This window comes from Salvia splendens, chromosome 13 (genome assembly GCF_004379255.2).
Source record: "Salvia splendens isolate huo1 chromosome 13, SspV2, whole genome shotgun sequence".
NCBI classification, from domain to species: domain Eukaryota; kingdom Viridiplantae; phylum Streptophyta; class Magnoliopsida; order Lamiales; family Lamiaceae; genus Salvia; species Salvia splendens.
This window is the reverse complement of record NC_056044.1, coordinates 25333473-25349200: the sequence shown is the minus strand read 5'-3', so window position 1 is coordinate 25349200 and position 15728 is coordinate 25333473. Positions and strand designations below refer to the sequence as shown.

The 15728-nt window shown below is 38.6% G+C and overlaps 1 protein-coding gene and 1 pseudogene across 2 annotated transcripts; one reads left to right on the top strand and one right to left on the bottom strand.

Annotated features, from left to right (window-relative positions):
- Positions 1–86: 86 nt before the first annotated feature.
- On the bottom strand, positions 87–4466 carry LOC121762648 (annotated as a pseudogene).
- Positions 4467–10290: 5824 nt separating this feature from the next.
- Positions 10291–11527, top strand: LOC121762638 (protein RGF1 INDUCIBLE TRANSCRIPTION FACTOR 1-like). 2 transcript variants are annotated; one of them, XM_042158595.1, is made up of 3 exons: positions 10291–10516; positions 10591–10806; positions 11083–11527. In XM_042158595.1, exons 1-3 carry the CDS (start codon positions 10334–10336, stop codon positions 11308–11310), a joined length of 627 nt encoding a protein of 208 aa, XP_042014529.1. In that variant the 5' UTR covers positions 10291–10333; the 3' UTR covers positions 11311–11527. The 2 variants fall into 2 exon arrangements, with proteins under 2 accessions (XP_042014529.1, XP_042014530.1); XM_042158596.1 differs by having other exon boundaries at positions 11090–11217.
- Positions 11528–15728: the final 4201 nt, after the last annotated feature.

Below are 15728 nucleotides of genomic sequence, written 5' to 3'. Positions count from 1 at the left end.
ATCAAATTGATTATGTTTACCCTACGAGAAATTGTATCTTAATTTTCGAATAGTTTATATTGTCGCAGGCACTTGTCAACCATGAATAATACAACTCAAAATTACCTAAAAAATCGAATCTTTGTTTAACACTAATAAATGGAGTACATCTCATGTTTGATTATAAATGGAAGTAAAGCATATCCTGCAGATGCAGTCAAGGCATATAATAGAGTATGGTCACTACTAATTAAACTAAACGTCAAGAAGTTGGAAAATATATGAAAACGGAGTATTCATCCTTCAGTTGACAGCAACTCCGGCAGAAATGTAATTTGAACCCAGGGCGTCTGAATTGGGATCTTTGGCCTTATTAGATAATTTGAGCACCTGAACAGCCTCTTCAACCTTAGCGGCTAGTGACTCCGGTGTATCCAACAGAACTAGTAGTTCACTGTTGTCCATTTCCAGAAGCATGCCTGTTATCTTTGCTGCTAGATCAGGCTGCATTTGCGACAACATCATGTAAAAATTGTCACTATGGTAAATGTTAAAATTAATGAGGAAAACTAGGAAGATTTTAACTCATTGACCTGATGATGAGTAACCAGAGGATAAAGACGCTCCCCAAGAATATGTTTCTGTTGCTCTGGAGGAGCTGCAGCGAGCACGCTACTTAACATTTCAGACCCCTTACCATCAACTCCAGCTGATATCAAAATAGGCTGAACATATATTCATGATTAGGGTGTTGAGAAGGACTTGCATGCATGTGTTGAACAGCAGATGACTTGGATATGGTGCTAAATGAATGAAAGCAGCTAAGATTTGCATGGAAAGTACCAAAATGGGCATAATACTGAAACGTACCTGCTGATTGTTTGAATCTTTAGATGAAGCCAGAGAGTGAATTGGCCGTTGCAAATGTGATGGATATGTAAGACCAGCACCCTGTGGTAGAATATTCCTGTTCTTCATTGCTCTTTGTCTTTGTCTAAAATTGTTGGGAGCCTTTAAGAAATAGAGAGAAGAGTTTATGTAAGAAATTATGCTAACCAGTATATGGACGAAGCTCGTATAGAAAAAACTAAGAAATCAGTGCTTAAATTGAAACCTAATACTGACAAAGGTCATAGGATGAAGAACTGGTCTGGAAGGATTTGGAATGCCATTAGCCCTCCATCCTGGCCTGATTCCTTGCTGCTGATACATCAAACTAGGCTGTGCAGGTATCTGTGGAACAACTCCAGGGGCTGGATAATATAGATGAGAGTATCCTCCCTGAATAACAGGTGACGGTGGTCCTGATAATCCCGCCATATGTTGAGCATATATAACTTGCAACTGCACTTGTCTTTCCTCTTTTCTTTGAGCAATTGCTACATATAATGGCTTCCTTCGCAAAATCAACCCTGTAATACATGCACAACTAAGAACTCAGCATCACGATATTAGTGTGCTAAGTGGAATTATAATGCAGCAAGTGCTCTGAAACATATTTTGCTTCACATAGCAAAATTACCTCCCCACACACTTTGATGCATCGAAAATAAAGTTAATAATATGCATTCATGCACATCCATTACAGTGTATAAAACTGAACCCATAATGAGCCTCATGAACCCAATACTTTTCATGCATTATTTTAGAATGCTTCTAACAAAATTTTGAGTATCCCCATCAGAAATTTAAGCAAAGAACAAGAGATAACAAGTGCAAGTATGATTGTGCCTCATGAACCCAATACGTCTAAAAAAATTCAAATGTTGTTTGATACATATTAGAAGTAAAAATCCCACCATGGAAAGTATACACAGCTTTATTTGCCTCCTCGGGTGTTGAGAAGCAAACAAATCCATACCCTCTGCTTAATCCTTTCTCATCTCTCATTATCTTTGCAGGGGTAATCGTGCCACACTGACTAAAATGCAGTCGTAGCTCATCATCAGAGATATCATCATCAATATTCTTTACATACACATTCGAAGCCTGCAATCAGTAGATTTAAGGAAAATCATACTCATGTAAAAACATACTATTACAAAAAGACTGTACATATAAATTAACTCCTGTAGGACGTGGTATTTCAGGATCTGTTCCTTCCTTTTCTCCTCAAACTGGCGGCGTAACATTTCCTCGCGTTCAGATTTTTTTTGTGCCCGGGCAACATATAAAACCTTTGACCCTGTTGAATGAATGGATTATACTAAAAAAATTTTAATACAGTTATGTGGCATAATCTTATTATAAAATTTTATAAGACTTCATAACCATCGTACCAAGTTGTGATCCATTCAAAGCTTCTACTGCAGATTTGGCGTTTTCTGCTTTGTCAAAATTAACAAACCCAAAGCCTCTTGATGCACCATTCTCATCTCTTGAGATGATTAAGCTCGCAAATTTTCCAAATTGAGAGAATTTTTCCTCAAGAACTTCCTCAGATATTTCTGTATCTAGATTCTTCACATACAGGTTTGTGTACTTCACCTCTTGACAAGGAAGAGTTCGCTCACTTTTTTTGACAAATTTAGACACGAACCTATGGAAAAAACCTTTGTTAGTGAAAAAATGTAAAATATGGAGAAGATAAATTATCTCTCGCATCAAATCAAAGCAAAAATGCACGATGAGAAACAAGAAGCGAGCAGAAACAAGGAGAATATGCCATACCATCTGTTTTCCTCCATCAGCTAAGTCATTGAGCTTCTCGATGGCTGCTTTTGCAGAGGCTTCAGACGCAAACTGGACAAAGCAATATCCTCTGCTCTTCCCATCATCAGAAGTTACTACTTTACAAGATAATACATCACCAAAAGTCTGAAACATTTCTTGAAGCTTAACGCTATCTATTGAGTCGCTCAAATTCTACAATGAAAACACAGAGGTAAACTGTTCTGTTCAGATAAGTGGATCATGAACCAGTTAAGGATATTCCAAAAAATAGTTATAAATAAAATAGAATTTCAGAGTTACCTTGACAAAAACATTTCCAACTCCACTTCTTCGTCCATCAGGGTCGCGACGTGACCACATAACTCTTATCACTTTTCCATTCAATGTGGAATGGTTTTTCAACTCAATGGCACGAATGGCTACAGAAAAGCAAGGGGTAAAAAGAGTATATCATTAGGAGCAAGTAAGTATGACAAATTACTAATTGTAGAATCATGTGAATTAAGTCGATGGCACCACAATTTTTGTGGTCAAGAACCACCAACTTATAAGTTTCAAAATATACAAGTATTCAGGAATAAGCAGACCAAGAATCAGACTACCACATAAAGTGAGCCTTAAATACTCGCCACAAAAGAGGAGTTCGATTTTAACATACATGCAGATAGAGACTAAATGAGACTAAAGTCTCAATGAGTTCTGCCTTCAATAATAAGAGAATGACGCACATTCCATTCCCAAAAGATCCAGGCTGAGGAAGAGTTCAAACCCACACGGACTTCAAAATATTGAGTAAAACTTAAATAATTATATTGTGACAGGAATCCTTGCAGCCAGGTGACTTTGGCTGATTTAAATGAACACAATTAGCTATCCCCAAATAATTGGATGATATGCATGCAATTCAGGAAAATAAGTGGTGCAGCATTGTGCCTCCATGTGAAGCCATATACGATTATCATAATCACATGGGATCAGGGATCCATTAGGCAACAAAATTATCAAATACATCATTTAATCTATGTTTGTACATGCATCAATTCGATCTAAGCTCTCTAATCATGAAAATGTACCAATAATACTAGAGTCAAACGGAAACACAAACAACAATTATTCAACACAAACAGCTCCAATCATGAACCAACGCAGTCACAACTCATCCCGATCCACTCCTCCACACCACGCACCCCTTCAATTTACACAGTACAGCCACACACGCATACGAAGGGAAAATAAATGAATGAATAAATAAAGAATTACCGTCTTGAGGCGAAACAAAGTTGACGTAGCCATAACAGAGGGGAGCGGCCGGTGGAGGAATTAAGGCAGACACGGACGGAGTTCAGGGAATTGAACACTTTGAAAGCCTGGAACAAAACAGCATCGTTGACGTCGGGATGCAAGTCTCCGACGTAGAGAGACGCCGGCGTGGCCGGAACCGCCGATTGCAACGCCATTGACATTTCGATGGCCAAGAGCAAGGAACGATCTGTGGATCAAAATTTGGAGGCGGAATATGAGAGAATTCTGTGGTATTAGGTTGGGAGTTACGATGGATTGCAGATTTGGAAATCACATAACGCAGAAGATTTAATTTTCCAGAAATGAAAACGGAAATAGGGTGGTAATTAAGGAGGGGTGAGGATGAAAAAAAAGAATAGGAGGTGTAGGTGTGGGTGTGTGTTGCATGGACGCGGGAGTTTTGTGCCGTTTCGCCGCACCGGCTTCTTGTTTCACTTTCCCCGTTGTTTCTATTGAGTGTATATTTTTACAGAATAAAATGGTTGGTTCAATTTTAGATTTGTAATAGTAGAATGAATGTCATTCAATTTTGATTCAATTAGATTGTTATCAGATTGACTTATTAAATAAAAAGGAAGTCGGAATTCACATATACTCCACAACACAACTTTCAATAATTATATCGCTTTTATTTTAATTATTTCAACTTGTAATTTTATTTTATTAATTTCAGTTTGTATCGATTGCATTGTGCATGATATTTTAACAGATACCCAACTATAAAATACTTTATACGCATAAACCTTCATGTTTATTTTTAGAATTAAAACTGATTTATTAAAAGTTTCAAAATTTGGGGTAAAGTTGAAAATCTTGGGATCGAATTGATTCAGTGACTAAATATTGATGACTAATTCAATCGAATTGATTCAGTGACTAAATATTGATGACTAATTCAATAAATTTGTAAAATTATTAAATGATATTCACTCGTATATGTCATTAAATGTCTTGTCCTATTAGGCCATCCACAATGGGGCGGACAATGGCACGCCCGATGGTGCGCATCGTCCGCGCCCGCCATCGTCTGCCCATTGCGGGTGCGTGACATAGGCCGCGGACGATCGTCGCGCCCTATACTAAGGGCGCGGAGTATAGCGCGGACGATGTCCATCGTCCGCGCCATCGTCCGCCCCATTGCGGCCTACGCGGACGATAGGCCATCGGCCGCGCCATCGTCCGCCCCACTGTGGGCTACGCGGACGATGACACGCGTTTTTTATTTTCTATTTAAATCTCGTTTCTCATTCATTTGTACATACGAACATATCGACTATCTCTTTACATATTCTCTCTCAACATCCAACCAAAATGAATCTCGACGACGACACCAATAGTTCTAGTTCGAAGTCAAAAGCATTAGACGCAGCCGTTGAAGAGGCCATGGCGGCATGCTATGCGGCAATGCAGCGCGAGGAGGAGGCGGCGGCAGCGGCGGCTGAGCAAGTCCATAGGCCTATTCGACATAGGACGTATGTCCGACGCGACCACCCGGAAGCTCACAAACGTCTGGTTGAAGACTATTTTGCCGATCAACCACGATGGGGCCCGACTGTTTTCCGCGTCGGTTTAGAATGTCGCGGTACCTTTTTCTCAGCATTGTTCGGACATTGTCTTCACGTGATGAATACTTCACGTTTCGGGAGGACGGCATCGGCAAAACCGGCCTTACACCATTGCAAAAGTGCATGACTGCTATTCGTCAGTTGGCATACGGCACCACGGCGGACCTTTTTGACGAGTACCTCCACTGCGGGGATTCTATAGGCCGCGAGTGTCTGAAGCGCTTTTGTCGGGGATAGTAGAGGCCTATGGCGACACATATTTGCGCAAGCCGACTGCCATTGATTGCCAGTCTGATGCAGATGCACGAGACGGCGCACGGGTTTCCTGGGATGCTCGGGAGCATCGACTGTATGCACTGGCAGTGGAAGAATTGTCCGACGGCGTGGAGAGGCCAATTCACAAGTGGATACAAGGGCAGCCACCCGACGATGATCCTCGAAGCCGTCGCTGACCATCGACTCTGGATCTGGCATGCTTACTTCGGCGTAGCCGGGTCGAACAACGACATTAACGTCCTCAACTCGTCCACCCTCTTCACCGAGCAATGTAACTGCAACGGGCCGGCCATCGAGTTCACTGCCAACAGACGCCAATACCATATGGGGTACTACTTGGCCGATGGTATCTGCCCACGGTGGCCAGTTTTCCTTAAGACGATCAGCTGCCCAATTGGTGAGAAGAGTGTTTTATTTGCGCAAAAGCAGGAGTCGGCGCGGAAGGATGTCGAGCGGGCATTTGGTGTGCTCCAATCACGGTGGGCAATTGTGAAAGGGCCGGCTCGTTCCTGGTACAAGGAAGTCATCGCCGATGTCATATATGCGTGCATAATCATGCACAACATGATAGTCGAGAATGAAGGCGGAAGCATCTCCGATTGGAATAAAGATGACCGTGCATCTAGCTCGTCCGGCACATCGACCGAGACACCCGATAGAGGGTTACCGTTAGGCTTCAATGAGGTTCTATCTAAACAGGCCTCAATGCGCAACCAACAGGATCATGCGCAGCTCATGAGTGACATGATTGAAGAAGTGTGGGCTCGTAACCGTCGTCGCTGAGTTTGCGTTTTTTTAATTCACATTGTAATGTATTAATTTTTATTAAATGAAATGAAGTTTTTGAAATTCGTATTTTAATTTATTAAGTTTTTTTAAATTCGTATGGATTTTGTAAATATTAAAAAAATGATGATGCGGCGCGCCATAGGGCGCGCCTTAGGGCGCCCCACTGCAGGTGGAGAGGTGGGAGGATAAAACTGATGACGTGGCGCGCCATAGAGCGCCCCACTGCTGATGCCCTTATTGTCCAAGAATGTACATAATTCATATTATTTCACTTTTATTATTCTTGGCAAATTGATTTAACATTCCACATACGTATTTTGCTGATTTCACAAATATTGATACTCTATCGGCTAAAAATAGAAAGTTTAGAGATGACATAAGTTTAATTGTGAAATTAGTAAAGTGTGAACTAGCGTCAGTAGATAGTGGGACCCGCCTTATTACTAGTATAACACATGGGGATGGATCTTGACATATTACAAAACATAATTTATTGTACATGAATATGTTTTGACAAATTTCAAAGTAGATTTTAAAATTCAAACATTATATTTTCTATATTTAACTTTAAAAAACTTAAATTTATTTATCTATGATTGCATTATATTAATAAAGATCTAATATATATATATATATTAAAAGATTTATTTTATTTTATAATCCATCATCCATGCTTGTCAAGTTATCAAACGCACATAAATAATAGGTAAACCTTACTTTTCACTAACTCATTCCACTAACATGCACTCTATTAATAAACTTAATACTCTTACATAAAAATGGGTCTCACATTCCATTATCTTTTCACACCCACATTTTTTAAACATTTCTTAAAATTCGTGCCGAACTTAAATTAGACTCCTAATGCCAGACGGAAGGAAGGAGTAGTTTTGATTTTATAGGTTCTACCAAATGGGCCCTAAGGGCATCAGCAGTGGGGCGCTGCCACGTCATCAGTTTTATCCTCCTTCCCCCCCACCTGCAGTGGGGCGCCCTATGGCGCACCACATCATCATTTTATTATTTTGTTTAATTAATTTAAATTTTTTTAAATAACAAGTAACGAGTAAATAAAAAACGTCTAAATAACAAATGGCGACGCATTAATAAAAAAAAAGTTACACCATTCAACTTACAAAAAAAAAACAACTAAGTCGGTGCAATTCCCAACTTCCGACGCAGCTCATCGATTAATGCCGGAGATATTCGGCTTTGTCGGGGTCGGTACACTTCTTGAGGGCCTTATGCGTCTGCAATAACGTCCTCGCCATCGACGCTGTTGCCAACGACTCAAACGCGGTGGCCGTCTGGGTCGGGAGCGTTTCCGGGAACGGAGATGGGTTTGCAGCGGTCGAGGATGAGGTCGCGGCCGCCTTCCCCTTGGCCTTCGCAGCCTTGACGCCGGGCGGACGCCGGAGGACACCGGTGTGCCGGAACTCCTTCATCCACGTACGTCCGGTTGAGGTCAACCGGGTGATTGCCGCTGCCGCTACTCGTGTAATCACCAACTTCAGTGGTCTTCGTCCTCTTCGGCGCACCAGTGTGCAGAATTCCACCTTGGAACTTCTGCTTGTCCCTCAAAAGCGCCCAGATGGCCTCGTGCTTGAAGTCGCCGTACATCGACCGGTACGACAACAGCACTTTAGCGCGCACGTCGCTCAAGCTCTCGCCGCTCCCCTGTGCCCGCGTGAACTTCTTGAACTCCGCCGCGTACAAGTTCACTTACTTCTTCACTTGATCCCAGTGCTTGCGGAGTTGCTCACGTTTGCGCTTGTACGCGGTCGGCGGCTTGGCCTCATTGTAGAGGCCGGCGATGCGCTCCCAGTACGCGCCCTGCCTCTAGTTGTTCGCGAAAATCGGGTCTTCCGATATATCTACCCAACACCGGGCCAAAATGAGGGTTTCGTCGCGGTGTAGTTCGTACGGCCGGGGGCGTACTCATCGCAATTTTCGGGAGGCGGCAACTTCTGCGCCCGCTGCCGGTTCCGCTTCTTTTTGGCTGGGGCGGAAGCGGTAGCAGCGAGTTCGGGATCGGCCGCTGCGGCGTCACGGCGGGAGGGAGCTCTTGGTCGGTTTGGAGACGGCTCCATGTCAGACAACTTGACGATTCCGTACTGAAATCGGGATCGTACTGGGTGTCGGCGTCGAACGAACGATATTCACCGGGTTCTGTACCTGACCAACGCTCCTCTCCGCTAAACATAGGACTATTGGGACATGAATCCATTTCGTAGTAATTATGTAAATGTAATAAGTTTCGAAAATGAAATTGTGAAATGAAATTACAAATGAACTCTATTTATAAAAAAACGAAACCGCGTGTCATCGTCCGCGTAGCCCACAGTGGGCCGGATGATGGCGCGGACGATGGGCATCGTCCACGCTATACTCCGCGCCTTCAGTATAGGGCGCGACGATCGTCCGCGGCCTTTGTCACGCACCCGCAATGGGGCGGACGATGGCGGGCACGGACGATGCGCGCCATCGGGCGTGCCATCGTCCGCCCCATTGCGGATGACCTAAGTCGATAGTGAATAATAGTTGACGAGCCGACTCAACTCAACCCTCCACATGTAGAAATATAGAATAACACTTGATATGGGCTAGCTATTTTAAAATATACAAGTTTGAAAATCAAAGCTCTCATTTCCTTGTTGCATGCAAAGTTTTCCATTTTATGGGCCCCAATCCCATTAGAAAAGAAGTTACAGCAAATGACGTTTTAAGCCAACTCCTGCCTGCCACCCTATACAGACGCCAAGAAACCAATTTTTTATAGCCTCTCTCTCTCACCCAATCCAACGGCTAATAAATATCTTGACCCACCCGTTCTTATCGTCGCCGTTGATTGATGGTCGCCAACATCAATCTCTTAAATTAATTGAAGTTGTTGCAGAAAAAAACGATTCCGTCGCCTTGGCGGCTCCCATACTCCGGCCCGACATCATGTGAGAGAGTTTAATCAGGGTACGCAGTAGTCCGTTAAAAGGGAGGCCTTAACCCATTGGCTGCCAGAAGCCCATCTCCCAAGGCCTCACACTTGTGAGGTGAGAGATGGAAGCAACTACACGACAGTTGTGAAGCTCATGTCCCAAGGCCTCACACTTGTGCCTGAGAGATGGAAGCAACTACACGACAGTTGTGGGATTCGAACCCAGGCTCATTGCAGCAAGATCTGTCCCTCCGTTGCCAACTGCGCTACGCCCCTGCGGGCTTGAAGTTGTACTTACATATTTAGACGACTTCGCAATATATGCTCGAGATTAATTTATTTTTCCTAGTAATACTTAGTTCATATCACCCACAACTAAATTGGGATAAACTCTCACCTGCCTTAGCGTCTTGAATAAATAGCCGTTCAAATCAAATAGTGGATGAGGATCACCTAAAAATTCATACCACTACAAGTCGTGGAGGCTAGCTAGTGGTGCATGCAATCGTATTATTGAAATTCCAAAAAGTATTTTGTGTGTACATTTTAATAGTATTTGATTGTTAGTATTTATGACACCATTTTATGTCAAGAGTGGAGTAAAAATATTTAGCATAACATTAATAATATATATACTCCTATCACTTGGGATTCTAATTATGATTAAAATTCTAATTAATATTATAAAAATAATGTAATCAATTAAAGAAAATAAAATGTTATACCCATGTGTTATAGATACATGATTTGGAGTGAGGTGTAATACTTGTGGAATTCAAAGAAACCCCTCTCTCTCTCTATCTCTCCTCTCTTTCTCATGAGACAAATGCAGGTGCCTCCATGGCTGGAGAGACTGCTAAGAACAGCATTCTTCAACATTTGCCGCACCCACGGCGAGGGCAGCCGGAGCGAATGCAATATGTATTGCTTAGATTGCAATGCCGGCGCCTTCTGCTTCTACTGCCGATCATCTAAGCACACAGATCATAATGTAATTCAGGTATTAATTTCTCAATTAAATTCTTCAAATTTTGATAGGACATACATGTGTAATGAATTCGATTCATATCGTAGATAAGGAGATCGTCGTATCACGATGTGGTACGATTGTCGGAGATTGAGAAGGTTGTAGACATAAGTGGGGTGCAGACATATGTAATAAACAGCGCAAGGGTTTTGTTTCTTAACCAAAGGCCTTTGCCAAGAGGCGTCAAAGCTGTCTCTCATCTCTGTCAAATTTGTAGGAGGAGTCTTTTGGATAGCTTCCGTTTCTGTTCTCTCGCTTGCAAGGTCTGCTCCCTCTCTCTCTCTCACACACACACATCTTGATCACATTCTTGACGTTTTCATCAAAACACACACATGGGTGTGATCATGACCCATTTACATTAACAATTTAAACTGAATTTGTTAGATTAAATGGTGGCATTCTTGATGCATTGATGAAAACAAACCCTCAAAATGTGCTTATCATAACCGACTAAATATGTAATTTCATCATTTTGGTTGTATCTTTTTGTTTTGTCTAATGTAATAAATCAAAACATTAATGAGTTTGGAAAATAGCTTGTAGGAATAAAGAGGAATGGGGATGCAAGCCTTTGGTTAGGTGCAAATAATGAGGTAGTTTTGGAGAAGGATGGGGAGATTTCAATGGAAGAGAAAGAATTGTGTGAAGGATCACACCAAGAAATGTACATAACCACGCCTCCGCCTCATCTTCGTCGTCGTCATCATCATCATCATTCAAGAAGAAGAAAAGGCATCCCACATAGAGCACCATTTGGCTCTTGATAAATTAATTATTTCATTTTTATTTCTCCTTCATCTTCATTTCAATTTCTACTCCTAGACTAGCTACTTTCTAAAGCCCATAACTCCGACATTATTTGTCCCCACGAAAAACAAATTAATTATAGCATTTTCATTTGATTTTTTTTAATGTAAGCAGTATTCATCTTGTATTTCATTATATATATGTGGATCAATGAATAGTCTACGAGCGTATATATATAATTTTGAGAAATATGATTGATATTATTAAATTGCTAAAGTATACGAGGTAGAATATTGATTTGGTTCATGGATGTTGAGAGTTGGGAGGATAATAGAATTTTCCTAATTCATTACACACATAAAAAAGTTAACAAAAAAAAAGAAGTTTTCTTGCTGGAAAGAGCAATAATTAGTGCTTAATTATTGAGGTATATAAATATGATTAAGAATATAAAGCAAAGTCATTGTGGAGCGTTGTTATATTTTCATGGTCCACCAACCCACATGGGCCGTTTACATAAAGAAGAATATACTTTAAAGATAACAAATAATTGTTTCATTTGTTTGCTACTTTGCGTTTCTTTAAGTAGTTTAATAATAATATCACCACGAATATTTGTTGGAATGAATCTTTTTTTTTTCGAAGGGGTTGGAAAGGATCTTTATATACCATGATGGAGTATTTTATATATCTTTCATTTTATAAATATATAAGAGTACTCTAATTTGATGAAGTATTATAACATAACTTTTCAAATATTAATTAAAATTAAGTAATTATATAGGAAATGGAAAACATGATGAATTTAATATTGAACTCTTTTCATAGTAATAAATTTTTTTTGTAGTGATGACTCATGAGATGTAATGAAAAATGTATGAGTGTGGATAGCCCTCTCCTTATAAGGCCTTTTAAGGGGTGAGTGACACATTTCTAATACTATACGAGTGAGGATTTCCACAAGATTTCGATATTTTCTTACTAGGGAAAATCTTTGAAAGCAATATGTGATTTGGAAGTTGTTCTGATTACTAACGTAAAACTTATACGCCCACAAAAAGTTATATTTGGAAGTAACCAAAATTCCTTAAATCTTTATCCTTTTTATTTTAAACAATAATATCGCAAAGTTTCCATGACATTATCAAATGAAATTTCATTATAACCTTCCTTTACAAAAAAAAAAGGAAAAGGAGGAGGAATATCTAGAATCTTACACGATATTAAGCATTTTATACTAATAAAAAAATCATGTTTAACAAGCATATGTTATTTTAAACAAATCTTGAAATAAACAATGATTATACATATTTTGGAATAGTATGTCTTTGAGGTTGGACTGATAGAGATTGCACAAGTCCAACCTAATAATGTTGCCAAAAGAATAGCAACTAGGTTGTATCTATGACACGGCGTCATCACTTTTGTGGCGATTGTTCTCTCCACAACAGGCTAATCAACTCTTAGCGAGATTTGGTATTTTCACGAATTTAAAACTTGATCGCAATAATAATGAACTTATGCATTGTAGTCAACTTCCCATGATTTAGAATTTCAACAAAACTTGAGAGAAATTGTTAAACTCAAGTATAGTACAAACGGTTTTGTTTATATTACAAACGACGTCACTTCTTATATTGATCGGTTTGTCTATCTACATAATTGGACATGACACATATCATCAACCAAATTTGAATTCGTGTGAGATACCATTACCCTCATAACTTAAAATATGTCAACTAATCAGTACAGTAATTGAAGGGAGGGGAAAAAGTTAGAGTCTAGTAGTTGAGGTCAAAATTAGCATCAACGAAATTGGCTGGCGTTGTTTTATGAACTCCACCTATAATGAAAATGAAATGTGTGTTCTTTATTTATATGCATATTTCTAAATACAGTTGAATTTATAAAAAGTGATGAATTTTTTCTAGACATAAAATTTAAGAAAATGATTATTGAGTTAAGAAGAAAGAAAAACTCTTTTACTTTATTCTATACATCCATTTAATTCACAAAACAACACTGCATTAAATCTTGTGTCAGATAAGAAATGTTCCACTTAGAGTGAAATGAACGAAGTATTAAAATAGATGAGTAAGACATAATTAAATAAGAAAAAATAAATTAATTACTTTTTTTTTCCTATTTTAGGAAACGGACCAAAAAGAAAAGAATTTTAATTTTTAGGAACGGAGGAAGTAGTATTTTATTCGAAATAAGACATTAGATACCGTCGGTCAGATAAGTTCGTACGTATAGGTTTAGTTATTTCATTGTTTGCGCTGGGTCTCTAAACTTTCTTGCATAAAAACTTAAAGTGAACATTAGTCGAACTGTCGAAGTAAGCAAATACTAATCACAGTATAAATCACTAGATATTTTAACATTTTGATTTTTTGAAGGTAAATTATGAACTAAATTTCTAAAAAAAAGTATCGAAACTCGACTGTATTTCGACGCGAAATTACTTTATATCGTGATTAATAATCACGTACTATATATATTATTTTTATGGTCATAGAAGTAGTTTATCTTATAGCAGTATGATTTAACTTAATCAAATGATATATATTGATGATAGTATAACTTATATTAATAATTTAATAACAATAACTTTTAAAATTAAATGTTACTCCCTCTATCCCTTCAACCACATTTGTTATTTTGGAATTTTTATTAAAAATAGATCAATTTTATTTAATAATTTTTTTTCCTCTATAATGAGATGAGTCTCATTCTTTACTATCAATATTTTAATTATTTTTTATTTCTATTTCTTTTAGTTTACTAATTATGCATTAAAACATATGTCGTTTCAAATATTGTATTGTGTATTAAGATGGAGGGAGTAAATAAAATCAACCCGTTGGCTGTTGTGAATCATTTTATATCATGCAGAAAAAGAAAATATCATATGGATTCAATGCATCACGTTGTATCCAAACGGGCCCATGACATTTTTGTGAAGTAGCTCATGGATCCATTTTAGGCCCACGTAGAAAATGTATTTGCCTAGTTGGCACTGAAAAAGAAAAGAAAATATAGGAAATGAAATTGATACAAATAACTTTAATATACAGTGCATGCGCAATTAATCGTCAATAATCATACATCCTTAAAAAGCTAACTAATTTATTATCAAATTAAGCTTTAAAATAAAGTACACAATCTCTCTGTTCACCCACAAATTCTCGCCTCTCATATAAAATCCTTAACATGGATTCATGGATTGCCGATAATTTTGAAAAAATGAAGTATTTTCGTAATTTCACATTTATTTATAAATTTAAAAAAACAATACTATTCAAAATAGAATTATTGAAAAATAAACTTATTTCTAACTCTTCTCTCCTCACTCACACAACAAAATCGCGTCTTTTTTTATTGAAACATGCCAACAAGTGTTGTCGTTTGATGTTGGATTTGCGCCAATAAAAAATTTCGTTGAACCTCCCAACGTGAAATGTCTACTCCATCACTGTGTGGAGAAATGGATAATTTTGAGATGTAGTATATGTGCATTAATAGAGATATTCTATAGGCATATCCCTCAAGATGCTACAAATGCCAACCTATATTTCACTTCTTTTTTGTTCCCTTTTTGTTTGCCTTTAACCAAAAGTGACCACAAATTCCTACTTAAGTCACCTAATTCTTCATTGCCCTCATGACTGCCAACATATGCATTCTTTATATAACATCCAAACCAACCTTCTTCATCACTCCCTCTCAATCTCACCACCATAATTCAAGAGAGCCAACGGCTGCGCCTAGCTACATGGCAGGGCCGATCGAGAAAAAGGCACGGCCTGCAGAAGCGGTTGCACCACCACCTGCATGGATGGATGGTGGTCGTTGGGCTTGATCAAAAATATGGTGTGATTCTTGCTTGATAGGGCAACTTCTATCCTTTGGCATCCTACCTGTTTCTAGCCTTACCCTGTGATGGTAGGTTTTATGTTTTTGGTTTGAAGTTTAATAAATGTATTGTTTCATCTTTGCTTTACTCAAATAAGGATTCTTTCTCCAGATTAGAGTTTGTAATTTGATTACATATATCTCTCATGTGGTTATGTTTGATTTGTTTTCTTCTTGGAAGTTGTTGGTTTAATTTATAATCTATTAATTTTCCTCGTATTATTGGATTTGATTGGTAAATTTAGGATCAAATATGTGCGTGTTCAAAAACATGAAGCATGCTGTTAAAAGAATAGAGATAAAAATACATGATTATGTAATAAATTAATGTTCTTTTGTCGATGTCGTTGCGGTGCTCGTTAGCGTTGATCGGATAGAAAGGTTGATGGGTAATATCAAGTGAGTAATTGAAATAAATACAATTTATATTTATAAATTAAAACATTTAAAACTAAAATTAGGAGATCAAAGTATGGGCTATAAGTTATGAATAAGTGTAAATATTTACCCAATCTCT

Bases quoted from the DNA above. Each gene is read 5' to 3' on its own strand.
- LOC121762638 (XM_042158595.1), top strand. From the start codon at position 10,334: ATGAGACAAATGCAGGTGCCTCCATGGCTGGAGAGACTGCTAAGAACA. The intron at 10,517-10,590 runs GTATTAATTTCT...TTCATATCGTAG, and splicing joins CAGATCATAATGTAATTCAG to ATAAGGAGATCGTCGTATCA. The intron at 10,807-11,082 runs GTCTGCTCCCTC...TTTGGAAAATAG, and splicing joins TCTGTTCTCTCGCTTGCAAG to CTTGTAGGAATAAAGAGGAA.